Genomic DNA, 22978 nt, shown 5'->3' on the forward strand with positions numbered 1-22978 from the left:
ATAGTTAGCAAGATTTTCACATGAATTCGGAGGCTATGCCATATTGTAAGGCCATGAAATTAAAGTTAGACTTCTAAAAGGTTTAAATTGTTCTGTCCCTAAGCTCAGATCCCAATGCTTGGGTACATGGCATTATGAATGTAATTTAAAGTATGGAAGCCCCCAGTTATGTGTAATGGAATTTTTAATGCTATCAGGAAACAAGAAGCAATTTTTCTTTTATGAGCAAGAGCAGGGATATAGGGTCTTAAGTGAGCAGTACTAAGTGCACCAGCTGCTATCAGTCAATATTTTGACCATTAACAGTCATTTAAGCTTTTAGTCCAATTTAAATTAATATTACTGTGGCTTATATTTTAAACCAGTTATGAATTCTAATCTTTCGATTTTGAAATATGACAGCATAGAATGTCACGAGATACAATTACCCATTACTGTTTCTAGTAAGGCAAAAATATTATTATAATGCTGCCACTAATTTTAAAAGCATCTTGTAATGCTTAATACCAAGAGAAAAGCTGTTTTGTATATAATGAATCACTTGTATTTGGAGTAGCAGATTTAGCTCCAAAAACTAGAGTCCAACCACGCAACACACTTATTTTAAGGTTAACAACTTGGAAATTGTTTCTAACAACGAATAAAGGAGCAGTTAAATGTTCTGTTTTATCACATGTTCTCTCATGTTACTTTAACTGCTCATATCCTAAGTCCCTGTTCCCTAGAATGTTTTAATCGGATTCCTTGGTATACTGATAAAATGCATCAATATCTATTATGTCTTCTAAAGAATCTTTGCAATATGTCAATGGAATACCAGTAGAAAGACAAATGGCAGACTGGGTTGAGGTATTACAGGAAATTTGGTGTTTTAGAAAAATACTCATGGATGTCAATACAGAGGAAAATAACTCATTATACCAAAAGTTGATGAGCACAAGAGCAGCAGTCAGTTTAGTAGAAGGACTGATAGCCTAATTCATTGATAAGCATTATATATGCTACTACAAAAATCTTAGAAGGTGTTTCATTACAAGTATATATATATATATATATATATATATATATATATATATATATATGTAGGATGGAGATGACTGAGGTACAGTTTATTCTCAAATGTTCATTTCCTTTATGAAAAAAAAATTTAAACGTTTAAATTTTAACCATTTGTTAAAACTGGTTTGTTTCTTTTCTTCCCCATTGATTATAACCATGACCCTTGCAGGACTTTAGCAAGAACCCTGAGTTCCATATTCTAATAAACAAGAGTTTTATATAGTTTTATTCTGAAATTTCACTCTTGGACTTCCTAGAAAATAGAATCTGTCTGACTAAACCCAAAAGTATAAACAATATAAGGACGAAGCTGAATTTCACAGGTTTGTCCTCTCTTCAGGATGATCCATTGAGAGAATTGACTTACTTTAAAATACCTTTGTCATCTCTTAGAGATGGAGGTTGAGTCCCAGCTCAGTAGCTAATTATGTAATTTTTACTCTCTAAGTCTTTGTTTTCATGCCTTTGAGGACATTAGACTTATGTTCTCTAAAGCTATTTCCCAATCTATTCATTTCAAATTTGTTTATAGCTACAAAGCAATTTATTCACTTGGCATCTTCTTGCCTCTTACCATTTAAAAGTGTTTATTAGAATGTCTCATTTGTTTCTCTGTTGTAACTTCAGACTATTTTATTACATCATTGATAGGAAGTCCCTAATAAACATTTCATATATAACATTTAGATCATCCCTGAAGAAGAAATATGAGGCATAACTAATGCCATCCATATGGACTATTTTCAGAGACTATAAGTGAGAGCTCTAGTGAGGTGAACATGAACTTATTATACATGTGGATGAGTAAAACCACATAGACCTTGCTGTGAGTGGCTATTCAGTTTTGGGCAAGTTACTTCACTTCTCTGAGATTTAGTTTCTTTCCGCATAATGAGAGGGCTAGAGAAGATAACCTCTAAGATCTCCTTAAATTCCAACAATTATAATTCTATGCCAATAAAAAAATTTAAAAAATTAACACTAAAATAAAAGTCTTTTTATTGGTTGATATAGTTCAAGATAATTCAAGGATAATCAAAATTCTAGTAGTGGAATAGTAATACATAGAAATGCATATCTTCATAATTTTTATAATTCTTTTATACTGCACTGTTTCAGAACTGGTTTTCAATAACTTTAACATAAAAATTTCATGAAAGAAGAGAAATCAGACACCTCAACTTAATCCTGCTCTCATAAACCTTAAGCCTAAACTGCCTAAGAATATTGATTTAGAGAAATGTTATCTCAACTACTTTGCAATGGGCTAACATTTTATGATTTCAACCACAATTTAAAAGTATTTCATGAAGTTTTTGAGGATTAAAGGTAATCTGAACATTTTCATATTCAAAATAAAAGTTACATTTATGTGTTATGAGTAAAAATTATATTTTAATTTTATTAGGTCACCAAATTTAATAAAAAGTTTTACAAAACAGTATCTCCATCATAAATAAATGAATCACAGTACCATTGAATTCAGGGTTGTGAAGAAATCTTTCCTCTAATAAATATTTGTAATTTTAAAATCTGCCTTGTTTTCATAATGAATAGGACAAACAAGCAGAGACTCATGGACATGGACGATAGAGTAGTGGTTATGAGTGGGGAGGTAGATGGGATGAAAGGATCAAATACATGGTGACAGAAAGAAATCTAACTATGGGCGGTGGATGCATAATGCAATGTGCATATTTGCCTTACTGTTGAATTGTATTCCTGAAACTTACTGGATTTCATTAACCAATGTCACTATAAAAAAATTTAAGAATTAAATAAATAAATAATAAAATAAAAAATAAATAAGTAAAATCTGTGTTGTTTTGCTAAACCATATATAGCCCTTTAACTTAATGCCGAGAATTACATTGTTTCTGCTTCTCACATTACACCCCATATCCTCATTAACTATTATTTTTTAAGTTGATATAAATGGTTCTCTTTATTTTTAAAATCATTTTTATAAATTAATTTTTAAAATTTATTTTCAATTATGGTTGACATTAAATATTATTTTAATTAGTTTCAGGTACACAGCACAGTGCTTAGACATTTATATAATTTATGAAGTGGTTCCCCCAATGGTGGGATTGCAAATTGGTGCGGCCAAAAAAACGGTATGGAGGTGCATCGAAAAATTACAAATAGAACTACATTATGACCCAGCAATTCTTCATTGATTATTTATTAGCCAAGTCAAGAGGCAGAGAAGGGCAAGCCCTAGAGCCTAGGGCTTTATATCTGACATCCTTTTCTTTCTGTTTGCCTGTCTCTCTTCAACTTGATTGTAATTTTCCCCCTTCAAATGAAAGTTTTGTTATGCGATTTAAGACCCTCAATACAAAGGAATTTAACTCTGCTCTCTGAATGGATCAGCACATCAGTCTCCTGAAAAGGAATTACACTGCTTAGCCTGAAACTTCTGTCTCTAGCCTGTGTCTCACAGTGGGATCCAGTTAAGGCATAGGATTTCTTATGGTCTCCAATCATAACTATAAATTGTTATTGTCATGACATCATATGGTTAGCATATAACATGTGCATTGATCTTGTTCTCTGAACCTCAAGGGTATATAAGGCTTCAGAACTTCCAAAATGAAAGAAGTGAAATACAGTAAAAGTATATTCTTTATTATGAATTATAGCAATGCCTCACCTGTTTTTATTGTGTTTAAAATTCCTGTCCATTAGCAAGCTGAGATAAAAGTGATAAAGTGAACTATTTCACCAATAAATAATAAATTTTGAAATTACAGGTGTCTTGGTTACTTTAAAAGATGACGGTACCGCCTGGATAATCTCTCACATTTTATTAAACTTTCTGGAAGGAACGACATGGTAAATTATACAGAAAGAGCAATACTTTAGAGTTTAAGACGTTAAACAAATGCATTTTCGCACCTCTGGCCTCCCCCCCACCCCTTAATATAAATATTGACAATGATAAAAATTAGAAAGTCTGAAATCAGGCTAAGAAATAAAAAGTATTGTATTGTATAAAAAGTATTGTATAAAGCAACTCCTGTATATTAGAAAAGAATAAAATATTGTTCCTAAATTAAAATGGATTCGGATACAATCATTCTAGTAGGAGGCACAGGGTACGTTTCTGCAAGTTTTCTTCCTGAAAACTAGTTGACTTAAGAAGATTTATTTCAGACATTTTTGTGGTGTTATTCCTAGAACTTTGTAATATCTAACAGCACCACCTGTTACAGAGGCTGCTCTGTGACTGCAGAGCCATCGCTTCCCACTGTCTGTCATTACCAACACAAACAGCTCTCTCCGGTTTGACTCCTCACAGGACAATGGACCCGCATCTGTCAACAGACTCGCCTTATTTGCTGCCTAAGAACATGACTGCGACTTTTACACTTGTGACAGGGCAAATTTCACAAGGCAAATTTCAGAAGTTCATCTGGAAAAAGATGAGCATTCATTATGCTGCAGCACCTTTCATCAAGCGAATGACTTTTCAATCAGCACATTTTCTCCAGTTTCGATACTTTGCCATCTGAACACAAGTCTCTAATTACACCCAAGCAACAAGTTTCACATGAATCCTGCAATTTCTGCACTCACCGTACACCATAGCTCCACCGGTCTCATGCAAGAAGCGAAATCGATGATTTTTAAATAACCAGATTGTCAAAATGGTAAGGATGAGCAAAAAATTAAAGACAAGCAGCTCCACTGCTCCCTCATGTTGAAACTGATACCCGTTCTTCTCTGACATGAGCATTTGCTGTCTCTCTATTCTCCAGTCTTCTTAGGATTCCTTAGATAAAAACCTGGAAAAAGGATATTTTATCAAGATTTGCCTAAGACAATCTGACTGCCTGAGGATTTCAGAATAACACTGCCACTTAAATTGCTACTTCATGAGCATTCTGCTTTGGCTTAGTATTCAGATGGCTTCTAGTTACAACTTCCTGTTTCTCTCTTAAAGCAGCCTCGTCTCTTTTCAAACTCCAGAGTGTAGTTTCATCATGGACTCTTAATGTCTTAAAACGATTTACTATACAAAATTATCTTTCACATGGGACAAACCTCCAAGAAATGATTCTGAGGTCTTGGGTCCTGATCTTACTGTTTCAATAAGTCTCCCTTAGCTGCATAACTGGTGAATTGCAGATTAATGATAAAACAGATCATCTTATATCGATAACATTTTCTAAGTTCAAAAAGCCAATTCCTGAATCATAACCTCATTCTCATGCAAGATTTTTTCTCTTCATTCAAAACCTACCAATGTGATGGGGATTGATATCTCTGGTTTGACCGACAATGTTTTTACAGGGCTTTTTTTTTTTTTTTTTTTTTTTTCAGAAAGAAATAATTTAGTATATGACTCTGAATCAGTTGTTTTCTTTACAAACACACACACACACACACACACACACACACGCGCAAAAGACAAAAAGAATATTCTGTCCCTATCTCCACAGATGCACTGTTTGGATATGTTTAGTCAAAAAAAAAAAAAAGAAAGAAAGAAAGGAAGGAAGGAAGGAAGGAAGGAAGGAAGGAAGGAAGGAAGGAAGGAAGGAAGGAAAGAAAGAAAGAAAGAAAGAAAGAAAGAAAGAAAGAAAGAAAGAAAGAAAGAAAGAAAGAAAAAAGAAAAGAAAAGAAAAAGAAGAAAAGAAAGAAAGAAACTAAACACATATCTTTGAAGAAAGAAACTCTATAGCCATCTTCAGTAATATCAAGCATAGATTTCTCTCTGTTGTGCTCCTGGCCCAGACAGCTAGGACTCGCAGAAATCTGTAGCCAATGTCAAACCTCCTGTGTCCTGTGGCAAAACAGTGTGGTTCACTGAGGAATAGATATGCAGCAGCAATGAAGACTCCAGAATTATAGGGCTCAGACCTTAAAAATGATGATCCTGAAGATTGTCTCCCATTTGGCAGGTTGTTCAGTTTGAATCATATGTTAATGCTTTTTGAAAAAGTTCAAGATACTACTACCATAGGCTCTGCTGTTTTCTTAGCAATTATTATGATTTGTTTGCCTTATTGGCCCAATACTGTAATTAGATACATCCCAGGGTTAAGGGAGGTTTTTCATCATGTAATGAAATTATTATAACTCAGGAGGGTTAATCATCTAGTGGAAAGAATAAATATTCTATTTATACAATATAAGTGATCCATTGAGTAGGGTGAGTCCGATACCCCTCAAAAGTTCTTATCACCAAAACCTAGAGGTCAAGCATGTCATACTTTGGTAGCTAACTACCTCCTTAATAGCAGCTTCATCAAGAGAAAGTCTATCAACCACTTATAAAACTCTGCTGTTTCAGCTTCTTTGCCTTCCGCAACTTTTGAAGCCGACTTCCTCTCTGGGTTTAACTCAGCAGGGGGTATGTATGTGAGCTGCAGATGTTCTTTTAACACTACTCTCTTTGGCAGGCATATGTGTGATGACTAATATTCAAACTGTTTTGAAATCTGTCAGCTAATGCTTGCAAGCATTTCATGAAGCTTTGCTAGCAGGTTCCACCTTTATAATTTTGCAACCCCACAGATTTAGACTTGGTTAGATTTATAAGATAACCCAAATTCTGAACCTGGCAATGTCCTTTTCTGCTTTTGTCATCATTTAATTACTTGATTCCTTTTAATAATGATGATTACTCCACCTGGGTAGAGTAAACTTTCTTCGATTGTCTTATTATGACATCACTATCTTATGCAATGAAGCAAATCAGTGAGAGGATTAAAGGCCCATAAGATGTTTTGATCGATTCATCCATTGTTTTTAAAAGTCTTAAATTTGATGTCAGTATATTTAAATAAGTATATTCCTCATTTAAAAAAATTATACACATGACTTCTCTAGAAAAAACTGTTAAGGTCTAGCATCCTGGATTTTTCTTCCCATGTGACTACAATTTGTTAAGCCTGAGTGGTTGCTGCCTCCACTTTTCATCAGTTTGCCAAAAGTTCCATTTATCCCATTTCATTCATTGAGGTTTGCTGCATGGCCTCCTGCAGTCATTTGAATTTGTGACCCCTGGTTTACTCCAGGAGTGGAATACATTCACCATTGCACTATCTAAATCCTGATGCTGTTTAACATTAGGATGGGAAGCTGAGAGAGTAAAGGGGTTCCAGGAGCCTCTGCAATTCTTTCACCCAGAAAAGTATTTCGATTCCTCCTAGTTTGTGTTGTCTTCTCTGAATATCATTTTCCATTTTGCTGTACCAATAAAAGTAAGAAAATAAAATAGAAACACAGATCAGTTTGTTATCTACTAAGGACCAGGAAATGTGCTGGGAAATTTAATTTAGTCTAATTTAATATTTGTAAAAACTTCTACAGATAGGGATTTAAGGTACAGAGAGAGAGTGTGTTCATAACATATCCAAGGATGCAGAAACAGTAGGAGTTAAATTTATATGTGGGGTTTAATGGCCTTAAGATGCATTTCAGTTAGGATGATCAACTCATCTTGGCTTGTCAGGTACTTTCCAGGTTTTAGCACTCAAATCTTATATCCCAGGAGACTCCTCAGTCACAGGCAAACCAGGATAGTTGGTCACCCTAATAGTTAAGGTTCCCACATTTCCCAAATCTTGTACTGTCAAAAATGACTGTTCTTTATGAGATTTCTGAACGAGACAGTCACTCAATGAGGAATATCAACTAAAATTAAGACACTGTTTAATTAGCTGGTGATCATAACCCTTAATGCCAGGTTCTCTAAAGAAATTGGGCTGGAACCTAAAACTTAGACACAAGGCCAGAAGAAGAACTCTTGATTGTCTCTTAATCTCAGTCTTAACACCTGCTGGCCACTGATTCAAAGGTTCTTACCACAAGATGCAACACACAGTTGAGAAAAAGCGAAGAGAAAAACAGGATGGCCCAGCCTATTGCAGTGACTATTTCCTGCCTCAGCTTGCCCATTCAGCCTTTGGAAGGAAAAACTTGAAGAGAGGAGCCTCCCAAGCCAGGTAACCTTGCTTGGCATAGTAATTCTACCCACTGGCAACGTGGTTAGTTAGAACCCACAGACTGTGCTCCAATATCTAATCAATCATTTGAGGGTGCCCTATCCTTGGAGAGAACAGTAGAGATTGTAGGCTCAGAGAATAAAGAAGGGAAACTTTCCCAGGAGAGGAAAGGTACTGAGAGTTTCTCTTCCTCACTTCTAGGAGCCTCACCCTGCCCAATTTAATTCTCTCTCAACCACTGGGCTTAACAGAAAACATCTAAGTCAAATCCAAGCCCCCCCGGGCTAGAGGAAAATTCCATTGCTTCATTCACTTGGCCTCTCTCCTGATATTTATTCCTTTCTGAAACAGGTAAGATGAAAGTTTCATATTTTGTCCCCTCAATGCTTCTAAAATGAGCCAGTACAGAGCTGTAATTAGGTTTACTTGAAAGCCACACGATACATTAAACTACCCCCCCATTCTATTTTCAAACTTGCCATAAATCCACCTATTAAAGTAATTGAATGAAGCAGCCATTATACTGAGATGGTTCTAATGCTTTGGTAGCCTACACAAGCAAACCAAACCTCAACCAGAGTCCATGTGCTGGAATCTAAGAAAATCTAAGAAAATGTGGAATCTAAGAAAATGCCTATTGCAAGCAGCCAGTTTAGGCTTTCATATATAAGGCAACCACTTAAGCTATAGCCAATCAAATAACTTCCTTGCTTTAATTCCACATTTATAAAAGCTTCTCTCCTAGCTCCTATCAGTGGAGTATTCCTAACCACTTTTGGTTTGGCACTGCCCCAGTTTGATGGATGTATGCTCAAATGAACTCTTGAACATTTTAATGTATCTCATATTATCTTTTAACACATCTTAGCTTCCCCTATCCCTTAAATTCACATGTTAGTATAAAAATGTCCCTACTTCGAGCAATATGAATCCTTCCCATTAGTAGATTTTCACAGAGAAATGAGAGTTAAAAACTTTCACAGGAAAGTAGAATTCCATAAAAAATACTTGGACAGTATTAAGTCCCAAAGAAATTCACTGCCCTATACCTGGTTTTTGTTCTTCAGCCTCTGCAGAGTCCGGGTCTCTGGAACCCAGGGCTATGAACCTAAGATATAAAAACCAAGTCTATGTTTTGTCCATTGTTCTTTATTATGGTGGCAAGGTTAAATAAAGGTCACTGCAAACTAGTGAAAATGAAAAGATTTGTATAATTTATTAAACAACTCAGGTACAAAAACATGTGTGGGAGCTCAGTGGACTGGGGCACCAAGCTTGAGCGGCCTCACTCATGTTTCACCACCTAGGTTGCTCCATGAAATCTTGGGACCCCCAAAGATGATTAAAATGAACTTCAGCTACAACCCAGAGTAGGTGGATGAGCTAAAGTTGCAAGCTTGGGATATTGTAGAAGTGACAAAAGAGTTGAGCAGCCTGACCTATGACAGCCCTCCAGACTACCTGAGGACAGACCACAGAAGATATGGGTTGGTGGGAAGGAGATTCTCAAGGAAGAAGAGTTTTCCAAGACAACTCTGTGCTCCCCCTATCCCCAAACAAGAAGCTGGCCCCACAACAAGTGGTATCTCAAGAAACAGCTCCTATTGAGGAACCAAAAAAGATGATGACTAAAACAGCCCACCCTACAGCCAAGCAGCTGATGACAGCCCCCACTGGGCACAGCAAAGCCAAGCCATTTTGGATGCCTGGTGGATATGGTCAGAAATCGCCCCTCCTGAGACCCTGGCTCCAATGGTAGCCTCCTCAGTGGGAATCCGGGGCACCCTGGCAGAAAGCGATCCAGAATCCCGGCTTCCTGGCAACACTCCACAGTCATGTGGAGTGGAGCAGCAGAGCAAAAGCCTCTATGAATAAAATCCTTACTCTGGGCAAGACTATCAACCCACAGAAGATCCCTTTTCTGGATAAGACCCCCAGCCCAGAGGCAATTCTGACTCTAGAGACCCCCACCCAAGAGGAGACCTCAACTCTGGAGGACAAGGCCTCTAGCCCATACAAGGTCTTTTTATGTGGATAAGGCTCCTGCCCCAGGTGTCCCACCTGAAGATGAAGTTCCTGGCCCAAAGATGGCCCCTCCTGGGGACAAGGCCTCTAGCCTAGAAAAGGCCTCATAGCTAAAGCCTCAGGAGTGAGGAGTGGTAGATATTTGTCTCTTGATTCCTAATTTAGCTCTTCACTCCCTTTTGTCCCCAGCCTTCTTTCCACAGCACTTCACCCTTTTTTTGTTTTTTTTTTTTTTGTAGCAGGAACCTCTTCAAGATATAATAAATGTTATATGTCAATTATATTGTAATTTTTAAAAAAGTTTTTTTAAAAAAATAACAAGTTTCAGCCTATTAGTTACCTCTTTTGTCTTGCACATATTGAAGAGTCAGATATGAGAAAAGAAAATCATTCATTGGCTTTTTATTTGTTCAATTTCTGTCAGCTCTTCTCAAGGCAGGGTAAGTGTAGGCTGGCCACAGTGGCTGAACCTCCCCTCAACCCAGATGCAAGCTTCAGAGATGAAAAGAAGTATGAACTCTGGAGCTAAGGGCAGAGGGGATAAAGTGGAGGACAGTCACTCCAAGCTTCAGCTTGTTTTAATGCAAACTTCCTGAGAAAATTCCTTTCTTTGATCTTCTATTAAGAGTCCACATGATAAATTCACATTCTTCTTAAGATATAAATTGCATGTCTTATAAACTAATAACTCTGACCTCATTAGCTAAAACATATTTTCCTTATCACTTTGTTATTTCACATAAAAATTATAAAATTTTTATGTGAAATAACGAAGAAAGGCACCATGTCCCTCGCTTCTCCTTAACCTCTACATTTTTCTCCAGTGAGAGGAAAGGACACAGAAGAAAGAATGCAGATTTCCTGATGAATAAATTTGGAAATATTTTTTTCTGAAATTCAGCGCATAAGCCCAGGAGATTTTTACAGAAATGGGTCTCTGTTTCTCTAAATCTATTAAAATTCTAGCCTTTGAGGCAGACTTTATTAGAGGATGTTTAAACGTGGGTTCCGCAAAAAGAAAGCCAGAGACAAGAACTCAGGTGCAGATGGTTTATTTAGGAGATGATCTCAGGAATCACAAGTGAGAAGTTTGCACAAAGACTGGGAAATATCACTTTTCAGAAATAAAATTTTAAGCCCCATTTTCCATTTTACTCATAACTTCATAGGGTCTAAGCACTTCGAAAATTTAATAATTTAATTTATAGATTGCTCAAAGCATTCCTGAAGCAGCACCTAAGATGAATTTTATTTAGACTTAAGGCATCTAAATTACATAATAATTCATGGCAGATAATATGGGCCTCTTAAGAAAAAAAGCAAAGCATGCTTTATGACTAGCAGAATTAAAGCCCCACATCACCTGTGGAGAGGAAATTCAATTTGCTTTGAAATATCATTTTCTGATAGTTATATCATCAGAAATATGGTTATATCTAAAGTTTAACTTTTAAATTAAAAGTTTAAAACTACCTGAGAACTCTTGGAAGACTATGTAACTTGGTGTGTACATCTACAAACATACACTATATAACCCCTCCCCCCAAAAATTAATTTTAAATAAACAATAGGTGGTTACCAACCTAGAAGATTTTAAGGGATGCCAAAGGACAATATGATTTTATTCTGTAAAAATCTTCGGCATCACCTTGGAAAACACAACAAATTCACTAAGCGAGCTAGAGCTTACAATAGCAATCTTTGATGTAATTACACCATATGTGGATCTAAGAATGTTTTTTGTTGTTGTTGTTGTCGTTGCTGTTGTTATTTAGGTAGGCTAAGTATGGATGTGCAAACAACAACAATTACATTATTCAGTTAGAAGAGCCAAGTATCTAAATAATCTATTCTCATTTCTAAGTTCTAGCTGAATATTTGTGTCCCCCTCTCCCAAATTCATATGTCAAAATCTAATCTCTGATGCGATAATATTTGGAGCTGGGGACTTTGGGAAGTAGTTAGGTTATGATGGCAGAGCCCTTATGAATGAGACTGGTGCCCTTATAAAGGGACCCCAGAGAGCTCTCTCACCATTTTTGTCATGTGAGGACACAGCTAGAAGATGTCCGTCTATGAACCAGGAAGTGGGTCTTCGCCAGACACCAAACCTTCTGGTACCTTGATTTTGGACTTCCCAATCTCCAGAACTATGAAAAGTAAATATTGTTTAAGCCACCCAGTTTTATGGCATTTTTGTTGTAATAGCCCAGATAGACTTAAAACAGTAGATGAGGGAAAGAATTGGTTCTCAAAGTACTATCGGTACCTAAGTCTCAGTTAAAGCTATAACAAAAAACATTGTGTTACAGTAGTTGTCAGAAAGGCTCTTCCAGTTTCCAGATTCCTAAACAAAATTAGTAAAAAGATAGATAATTAGAAATATTTGCTCACCCTTAGTGTCTGTGATAAAAGAATAGTTTTTTCTTCAATATATTTGGGATTCAAACTTGAGGGACTATAAGCACTAGACAGTTTTTAAATGATAAAGAGACTTAAAAAAAAATCTTCCTAACTCTACTTTGAACTTACTTAAACCTTATCTATTAAGGCACTATAATTTTAAGAAATATTGAATTTGGAAAAAAAACAGAATCTATTGTTTTTCAGCAATATGATACTGAAACAATATTGAATTCCACTAAAATGTGCTCTTACAGGCAAAAAATGGAATTGTTCTATTAGAGCTTCAGCAGCCTAACCTCAGAGCTCCTCTTTCTATCACCTTAACCAAAGGAGAATACATACAAAACAAAAAGCTGAAGAAGAACATAATCATAAGCAAAATATAAGGCTTTTAGCAAACTATTGTGGCTTGGACCAAAGTTTTCCCACCTCACCCCAAATCTACAGGGACTCTGAGGAGACAATACTCAGAGACATACGTACCAGAACAAGACCCAATCTACAGAAGATGCATATCCTCAAATTCTGCCTGTTTAAAGAAGGGAGGTCTGAGAGTGACATCAGCATCATGACAGAGTGTGAACACCTCTTGGTTTCTCCCCTTACATTTACAAGTCAGACAACTATAATTTAATGAAGTATTCTCTGCTCAATACACAAACATGTCTGAGAGATCCATCCATCAAGAAACTGAAGGTGGTCATATGAGATAGAGCAGGGGAGGCAAGCTGGGAAGAAGGACAGAGGCAGTGGCTACAGGCAAAGTCTAGCAATTGCTATGGCCCCAGCTGAGACAGTAGTGGGTAAAGAGTTGGGTTAAAGCCCTCACATGGCAGCCCAGAGGGCCAAAGGGGCAGAAGCAACATTCTGGCCTAAGTGACTGGTGCCCATTGTGCCTAAACCAGGTGACAAGAGCAGAAATGAGGCACAGCAGTGAGGCAGACGCAAACTAGAAGCACCATCACCAGCAAGAAGGCAAAGCCAGAGATTCATGAAGCCACCTCCTTCCATGTTTCCCTCCTCCCCATATCACGTAGAACTAAGTAAAGGCAAAAGAAATACTTCTAGTAGCACAGTGTAACTAGTGACCTCTAATTACAAGGAGGCAGCACAGGGAACTCAGAGGCCTTGAACCCCATTGCCGGCAATACCCCACCAGCAGGTGGTACCCTGAGACCAAGGAAACCCAGTCATAGACAGGACATCCACCTCCTCAGGAAATACAGAGTATTTTCCAGAACTGAGGTGACAACTAGATCTCAAAAGTCTCACTAGTGCAGGTAAGAAGAAACAAAAATTTGTGCTATAGCACCATCTACTAGAAAAAAAAAAAAAGAAGAAACACCTTTATTTATCAATGTACTAAGTTGTTAAAAGCAAAATAGTACCTATTAAAGAAGAGTTCCATACCTCAAATGCCCAGGCTAAAAAAAAAAAAAAAAAAAAAAATCCATCAAATATAATGAATAACCAAGATAGTAAGGTAGCTCAGAAAGAAAATGAAAAGTCTCCAGAAACCAAACTCAAAGACAGGGAAGACTGTAACTTAAATGACAGAGAATTAAAGACTTTGGTTTTGGAGAAAAAAAAAAAAAAAACAACTCAGTGAGATACAAGAAAAGGCTGTTCACGGAGCTCAGAAATAAAATCAATGAACAAAAGGAGTACTTTATAATATAACCAAACAGACATTCTGGAACTGAAGAACTCAATAAATGAGAGAAGAATGAATTAGAGAGCATAGGAAAAAGAGCAGACCAGATGGAAGAGTGAATTAGTGAGCTCAAATATAGAAATCTAGAAATGACTCAGGTGGAAGAAAAGAGAGTATTGAGAGTTTTAAAAAAATGAAAGATGTCTACAAGAGCCATCTGACTCCATAAGAAAGGGCAATATGAGAATAATGGGTATACCAGAAGGAAAGGAGAAGGAGAAGAGAACAGACAGAAGAGAATTTTCCTAACAAATAATCAATGAGAATTTCCCAAACTTGCAGGAAGAGCTGAACCCTCAAATCCAAGAAGTTAACAGAACACTTAATTATCTCGATGCAGAAGGCTTTCTTCAAAACACATTATATTAAAACCGTCGAAAGTTAATGATGAAGAAAGAATTCTCAAGGCACCCTGGGAAAAAAAAATGACTATAACTATAAAGGAAATCCCATTAGATTATCATTATATTTTTTAAGCAGAATTCTTACAAGCTAGAAGAGCAGAATGAAATATTCAAAATATAGAGAGAAATAATCAGCCAAGAACAATTTATTCAGCAAAGTTATTGGTTATATATGAAGGAGAAATAGGTATTTTCCAGACAAACAAAAGCTGAGGGAATTTTCCACCACAAGACCTGCATTACAAGAAATGTTAAAAAGAGCTCTTCTAGTGAAGGAAAAAGATAAAAGTATATAAAACTTTAAGTTGTATGAAAAATAGACAGAAGCTAGGAATTGCAACTCTAGTTTAGAATAGGTTATTAAACAATCATAACATAAAGGCTAAAGGGAAAAATAATTTTTAAAAAGACAATAACTTCTCCAACTTGGAAACAAATGTACAGCATAAAAAGAGATAATTCATAACAACAAAAACATAAAACAGGAGAAGGAAAACAACTGAATTTGCACAGGTGAATAAAGATAAAATGCAATCAGAAGAAAAAAGACAATTGAATGTATAAAACTTTTTTTTTAACATAAACTTAATAGTAGCCACGAAACAAAAATAAGATCTGAGACACATAATATAAAAAAGGAGGAGACAGAAGGAAAAGTTATAGAAAACCCCCAAACTAAATTAGGAGACAGAAGCACAAGGGAAAAGAAACAATGGAGAATACAGAACGACCAGAAAATAAAAGATAAAATGGTTGTAGTAAGTCCTTGTATATCAATAACCACCTTAACGTGAATAGACTGAACTCATAGACTGAATCAAAAGGCACAGAATATTGGGATGGATTAAAAAACAAGATCCAACTATATGTTGCCTATAGTAGACTCATCTGAAATATAAGGACAAGAAGTCTCAAAGTGAAGGGATACTCCAAGTAAATGGCATCCAGAGGAAAGCAAAATAGACTTTAAGATGAAAAAAGTAACAAGAGATATAGATGAACATTTTATAATGATAAATGGTACAATTCATCAAGAAGATGTAACATTTATCAGTGTATATGTACCTAACCTAGGAGCACCAAAATATACAACGAAATTGATAAAAATGCAATTATAATAGGGAATCTGAATATGCCATTGACCACAATGGACGGATCATCCAAACAGAAAGTCAATAAGAAAATATTGGCCTTACCCAACACATTAGACCAAACAGACACAATTGAAATTTATTCATTTCCTTCCCAAAATGACATTCTTCTCAAGAACACATGGGACACTCTCAAAGATAAACCAAAGAAATGGACAAATATTTAGAAATATATAACCTTCCTAGATTGAACCATGAAGAATTGGATAACTTAAATAAACCAAACACTAGTAAGGAAATTGAAACAGGAATCAAAAAACAAGTCCCAAAAAACAAAAGTCTAGGACCAGATGGCTGCACTGGTGAATTCTACCAAACATTCAAAGATTTAATACCTATTTTTCTCAAATTCTTTCAAAAAATTGAACAGGAGGGAATACTTCCTAATTCATTTTATGAGGCCAATATTATTCTGATACCAAAACCACGCAAGGACAATGCACAAAAAAGAAAATTGTAGGCCAGTATCTCTGATGAGCATAGATGCAAAACTCCTAAACAAAATACCAACAAAGTGAATACAACAACATATTAAAAAGACAATACAACACAACCAAGTAAGGTTCATTCCAAGGGCACAAGGATAATTCAACATATGCAAACCAATCAATAGGATATACTACATTAACAAAATAAAGGATAAAAATCATATGCTCACATAAATAGTTGCAGAAAAAGCATTTGACAAGATACAACATTAATATATGATTAAAACACTCAATAAAATGGGTATAGAAAGAAATTACCTCAACACAATAAAGGCCATGTATTACAAACTCTCAGCTAATATCATACTCAATGGTGAAAAATTGAAAGCTTTTCCTCTAAGAGCAAGAACAAGACAAGGATGCCACCCTTGCCACAGTTATTCAATGTAGTACTAGATGTTCTAGCCAGACAAGATAAAGAAATAAAAGGCATTCAAGTTGGTAATAAAAGAGTAAAACTCTCACTATTTGCAGATTACATTATTCTATAAACCTTAAAGATTCCACAAAAAGACTATTAGAGATAATAAACAAATACACTATAGAGTTATAGGATACAAAATCAATGTACAAAAATTCATTGCGTTCCTATATACTGACAATGAAATATCAGAAAAAGAAATGAAGAAAACAATCCCATTTACAGTTGCAACAAAAGAATAAAATATCTAGGAATTTAAACCCACGAAGAAGAAATTACCTATTCACACCACATTTAAAATTCTATTGTCTTCTAAAACTTTCAAATATTCAATGGTGACAGCTCTTGTTCAGTCCTCTGGTTTTACCTGAAGCTTCATTATTCTCTTCTGTGTCTGTATTATACCTTGAAAACCTCTTAATTATTTATTAATTGAATGATAAGCATCTGGGTTTTTAACATATTTTACCATAAAATCATGTGCAGAAACAGTTAAATGAAGAATGACAATAATTTTATGGTTGTTGGGGCTGCATAAGAATATTGTATTATTCCCTCTATTTTTGTGTGTAGTTGAAAATTTTCACAATAACTTTTTAAATTATATTTTTTATTTTCTTCTTGATAGCTGCATTTGGAGGACCCAGTTCCTCCCAGAGCTTGAGCTCTGCCTAGTGATCATTGGTAATGGTCTCTGGATCACATGCCCAGATTAACATCTGTATTGGTCATCCTGAAACCAAAATATTTTATCTGTAACTTTAGATTTTCTTTATGTGCCCACCTTTTCCTAAATAAAACTCTCCACAATGTTCCATAGATGATAACAAGACTATAGACCTAGATCGTACTATCTACAAAACTGGGGACAGATCATTTTCTCCATTCCCTTCTAATTATACTCATGACCTACACTCTTTGTAATCCCAAACTCTTTCCTTTCTCTATTTCTCCAACCCCAATAGAAATTCAAGAGGATTTTAGCCCTGTGCTGCTGCAGCTTTGGAGCTGAAATTCCTTTAACCTAGGAAACTTATCTTACAGATGTAGTTATTGCTTATCACCCTGGTGGCCTCATTTGAAGAATTACCCTCGGTAAGTCTCTAACCAAAGTCTTTGTGGATATCTCTAAGTGAGAATCATTATGCTCTTTGTTATGTGTTTTTTCTCTAAGCCTTGCCTTTCCTTGACTTTTGGATTTTTCAGGACTTGAATACTTTTTCCCTATATTATCGGTAGTAGAACTATCCTTCAGCTATATATTTTCTGATGCAGTTTGAAATCTATTCCATTCCCTTTTGATCTTCCATGCATTCTGCAGGCAAGGCAGAGTTTTAAATTTTGTTGTTATTTTTCCATGGTAGCATTGATTTCGGGATCAAAATTCTTGACCTCTTTTAAAATAAAACCCGACAGTTTTTTTTTTTTGTTTTGTTTTGTTTTTTGTTTTTTTTTTTTTTTTTTTTTTTTTTTTTTTTTTTAGCGGGGGTCAGTTTTCATATCAAATTAATGAGTTCTGGGTCAGCCAAATGTATTTCTGTTTAAAAACATTCAGTCATCTTCATCATCCCTAGTTGGATAATTCCACTGATAAGTACCTTCCATTAGCCCCACACCTAACTGTGACCTGGAATTTTGAACCTACCTAACTCTTTTACTGTGCCTCATCTTCTCTAAATCTTTGCCCAGAGTTCTAATCTTATGAGTTTTTTTCCCCAAACTACAGCCACATAACTGTGTCATCTTTGAACTCATCAAATGATGTTTAATGTATTCTCTGCTATTTTCTCTAGTTCTATCATAAATGTCAAATTTTTCTCAATGGATGATTTCCATGAAATATCCATAAATATATGAAAAATGATACACACATTATGTAAAAATATTATTTTTTTAATGACAATTTTTAGAGCAGTTTTAGGTTCACAAAAAAATTAAGAGAACAATACAGGAATTTTCCATACACCTTGCCCACACAAATGTATAGTCTCCCCCTTATCAACATCACTCATCAGATGGTACATTTTTTAAAAAACTCTTTTTTAACTTTTCAATTACAATTGACATAGAATATTATATTAGTTTAAAGTGTAAAAAATGTGATTTATAAAACATTTATGTAACTTATGAAGTGATCACCCTGATAAATATAGTATCCAGCTGACATTGTACATAGTTACTGCAATATTATTGGCTATAGTCCTTATTCTATCTTTTACATTCTCACAACTGTTTATAACTACACATTTGTACTAATTAATCTCTTCCTCATTTTCACCAACCCTACAACTTTCCTACTATTTGGCAACCATCAAAATGTTCTTTGTAGCTATAAGTTTGTTTCCGGTTTTGTTCGCTTACTTTGTTCTTCTTTAGATTCCACATATAAGTGAAATCATGTGACATTTGCCTTCTTTGTCTGACTTACTCCACAAGACACAATACCCTCTAGGTCCATCCATGTGGTTGCAGATAGCAAGATTTCATTCTTTTTATGGTTGAATAATATTCCATTGTATATATGTATCACCTCTCCTTCATCCATTCATCCACTGATGGACACCTGGATTGCCTCCATTTCCTGGCTGTTGTAAACAGTGCTGCAAGGAACGTATAGATTCACATGCCCTTTCAGAGCAGAGTTTTAGATTTCATTGGTTTAATATCCAGAGTGGGATTACTGGGTCTTCTTTGCCTCTTGTTATAGTCTTTGTTTTAAAGTGTATTTTGTCTGGTATAAACATTACTACCTCAGCTCTTTGTTTTTGTTTCCTTTTTTTTTGTCTGTTTACTTTCAGTCTGTGTGTGTCTTTCAACCTGAAGTGAGTCTCTTGTAGGCATTATATGTAAGGGTCTTCTTTTCTTATCTTTTTATTGGAGCATTTAATTTGTTTACATTTAAAGTATTTGTTGATATATATGCAGTTATTGTAATTTTATTATTCACATTTTTTACCTTTTTTCTTTTTTTAAAGAAGTTCTTCTAACATTTCTTATAATACTGGTATGTTGTTGATGAACTCCTTTAGCTTTTTCTTGTCTGGGAAGTTCTTTATCTTTCTTTCTTTCTTTCTTTCTTTCTTTCTTTCTTTCTTTCTTTCTTTCTTTCTTTCTTTTTTATTCTAAATGATAGCTTTGCTGGGTACAGTGGTCTTGGTTGCAGGACCTTGCTTTTCATCACTTTGAATATTTCATGCCAATCTCTTCTGACCTGCAAAGTTTCTGCTAAGAGATCAGCTGACAGTCTTATGCAATATCCCTTGTAGGTAGCTAACTGCTTTTCTCTTGCTGCTCTTAAGATTCTTTCTTTGTCTTTAACCTTCAGTATTTTGATTATGATGTATCTTGGTGTGGACCTCTTCAGATTCATCTTTTTTGGAACTCTCTGTGCTTCCTGGGCTTGTATGCTATTTCCTTCACCAGCTTAGGGAGGTTTTTTGTCATTATTTCTTCAAATAGGTTTGCAATCCCTGCTCTCTCTCTTCTCCTCCTGGTAACCCTATATTGCAGATGTTGGTATGTTTGATATTGTCCCAGAGGCCCCTTAAACTATTCTCATTTTTTAAAAATTTTTTCTTGTTGCTATTCTGATCCAGCGTTTTCTGCTACCTTATCTTCTAAAGCACTGGTTCGATCCTCTGCTTCATCTAATCTGCTGTTGATTCCCTCTAATGTATTCTTTGTTCCAGTTATTGTATTCTTTATTTCTGACTGGTTCTTTTTTTGTGATTTCTATCTCCATTTTTATGTTTCCTATCATTGTGTTAAAGTTCTCACTGAGTTCATTTACTCTTCCCCTAAGTTCAATGAACATCATTAAACCAGGGTTTTGAACTCTACATCTGGTAGATCTTGAGTTCTTTTTCCAGAGGTTTGTTCTCTTCTTTCATTTGGAACATTTTTCTTTTTCTCCCCATTTTTGCTGCCTCCCTGTGTTTGTTTTTATGTATTAGGTAGGGCTGCTATGTCTCATGGTCTTAGTAGAGTGTACTTTTGTAGTAGGTGTCCTGTGGGGTCCAGTGCACAGTCTTCCTTTGTCACTTGAATCAAGTGCTCTGGGTGTGTCCCTTGTATGGTTTGTGTGTGCCCTCCTACTGTACTTGAGCCTTGGTTGTTGTTTGTACATCAATGGGAGGTATTGATCCCTGAGCTGATTGAATGTGAGAACTGGCTGATGAGGAGCTAACCCTACAGAGCAGAATTTGATTTAGTAAAGCTCTGATACCTGCTGAGTCTGCCTTTGGGTGTATCATCTTCAAATGCAGTCCCAGGTGGTGCTCCAACTTAGTCTGAAGCCAGTCACCAAGAGTGCTGACTCCTTGGCCTTCTTGGGGGGGGGGGTTCCAGTTGCATCCTGTACTCATCCCAGGGCCACCTGGCAAGAGTCACCAAGTAATCTGCTCGATGTTGTGTTTGGAGATGGCTTGAGAGACCATTCTGCAAACCAAGGCCAGTTGTTGCTAGTGCTGGGCTTGGGGCTGCTCAGCAAGAGGTACAAGGCACACTGAGGCCAGCTACTGCTTGTTTGGGTTTTGCAAACTTTTGAAAGATTTTAGGAAAGTCCACAGCATGAGCCAAGGCAGGCCATTTGTATGGAAAAGCCACTGGAGATGGGTTGGGTGGGCCCGCAAGTTGGGAGATGCAGGGTCTCAGGGAAAAACCAAAGTGGGGCAATCAATGTTAGCCAGGTTGATGGAGACTCATATATGGTGGCCTCCTGCATCTACATGCCAGGAGATGGGAGGGCTCAACAAAAAACTGGATTCCACTGGCACTTCTGTTTGGAGAAAGCTACCCCTCCAGTCTTCTCCCTGAAGACAACTCAGTTCTTCCCTTCTCAAATGTCCCCAGCCTCATTCAATTGCTGCCCCAGTGCTCAAGCTCAGAGTAAATGAATCCATCAGCGAGTAAGTCTGTGTGCAGGCCCTTTAAAAGGAATATCTGCAACTCCAGCATCCCTCTATATCACTCAGCCACAACTTTTGCTGGTTTTCACATCCAGGAATGGTGCAAACTTCTCTTCCCAGCACTGAAAGCCTCAGCTGGGGAGCCCAGTGTGTGTCTAGGACCCCTTGCTCCTCTAAGAGGACCTCTGCAAACAATATACCCCTCCTGATTTTTAATCACCAGATCTGGGTGTGGGACCAGTCCATTCCACATATCCTTCCCTCCTACCAGTCTTAAGATGGCCTCTTGTCTATGTCCCCAAGTGTAAGACTTCTGTTCAGCTAAACTTCAGGCAACTTCCAATGATGATTGTTCTATAGTTTAGTTGTAATTTTGATGTGGCTGTGAGAAGAGGTGGGCACAGGGTTTACCTACTCCACAATCTTGTCAATAATCAGTAGAATAGTACATTTTTTACCAAGGATGAACCTACATTGATAGATCATAATCACCCAAAGTAAATAGTTTACCTTAAGATTTACTTGTCATGCTATACAATACATTCTATGGGTTTGGACAAATGTAGAATGAAATAAAGCCATCATTATAATATCTTACAGAATATTTTCACTGCCTTAAAAATCCTCTGTGCTGTCTGTTTATCTCTTCCCTCCTACCCTGCCAGTAGCCACTGATATTTCTATTGTCTCCACAGTTTTACTTTTCCTGAATGTTATATGGTTGGAATCATACAGTATGTAGCCTTTCAGATTGACTTCTTTCACTTATTAATATGAGTTTAAAATTCTTCCATGTATTTTCATAGCTTGACAGCTTATTTCCTGTTGTCACTGAAAAATACTTCAATATCTTGGATGTACCATAGTTTACTTATCCATTCACCTACTGAAGGACATCTTGGTTGCTTTCACATTTTGAAAATTATGAATAGAGCTTCTGTAAATATTCGTGTGCAAGTTTTTGTGTGGATATAAGTTTTCAACTCCTTTGGATAAATATCAAGGAGCAGAATTGCTGAATCATATGGCAAGAGTATGTATAGTTTTATAAGAAACTGCCAAACTGTCTTCCAAAATGGCTGTATCATTTTGTATTTCTACCAATGAATGAGAGTTTCTGTTACTCCACATCCTAATTTACAGTCTGTGTTATTGGTGTTCTGGATTTTGGCAATTCTGGTAGGTATGTAGTAGTATCTCATTGTTGTCTTAATTTGCATGTCTCTGATGATACGATGTGGGGCATCTTTCCATATTCTTTTTTGTCAACTGTATATCTTATTTGATGAGCTGTCTGTTTGAATTTTTTGCCCATTTCAGCTTGGTTGTTGTTCTCTACATTTTAGAGATCTTTTTGATCTAAAATTCTCTCTTGCTCCCCTCCAGGGTGCTGACTGATGAAGTGAACTCTCCAAGAAGATAGTAAACTGTATTAATGGCT

General features: G+C 36.1%; 1 protein-coding gene across 1 annotated transcript in view; it reads right to left on the minus strand.

Moving 5' to 3' along the window:
- Positions 1–4989, minus strand: part of SLC9A9 (solute carrier family 9 member A9) — a 507404-nt gene extending 502415 nt beyond the window's left edge. Inside the window, exon 1 of the mRNA XM_016165975.2 lies at positions 4645–4989. Within this exon, the coding sequence (XP_016021461.2) occupies positions 4645–4804 (160 nt within the window). The 5' untranslated portion in view covers positions 4805–4989. The remainder of the gene's footprint in view (positions 1–4644) is intronic.
- Between the last annotated feature and the right edge of the window lie 17989 nt (positions 4990–22978).

This window comes from Rousettus aegyptiacus, unplaced genomic scaffold, assembly GCF_014176215.1.
Source record: "Rousettus aegyptiacus isolate mRouAeg1 unplaced genomic scaffold, mRouAeg1.p scaffold_m13_p_4, whole genome shotgun sequence".
Classification (NCBI taxonomy): Eukaryota; Metazoa; Chordata; class Mammalia; order Chiroptera; family Pteropodidae; genus Rousettus; species Rousettus aegyptiacus.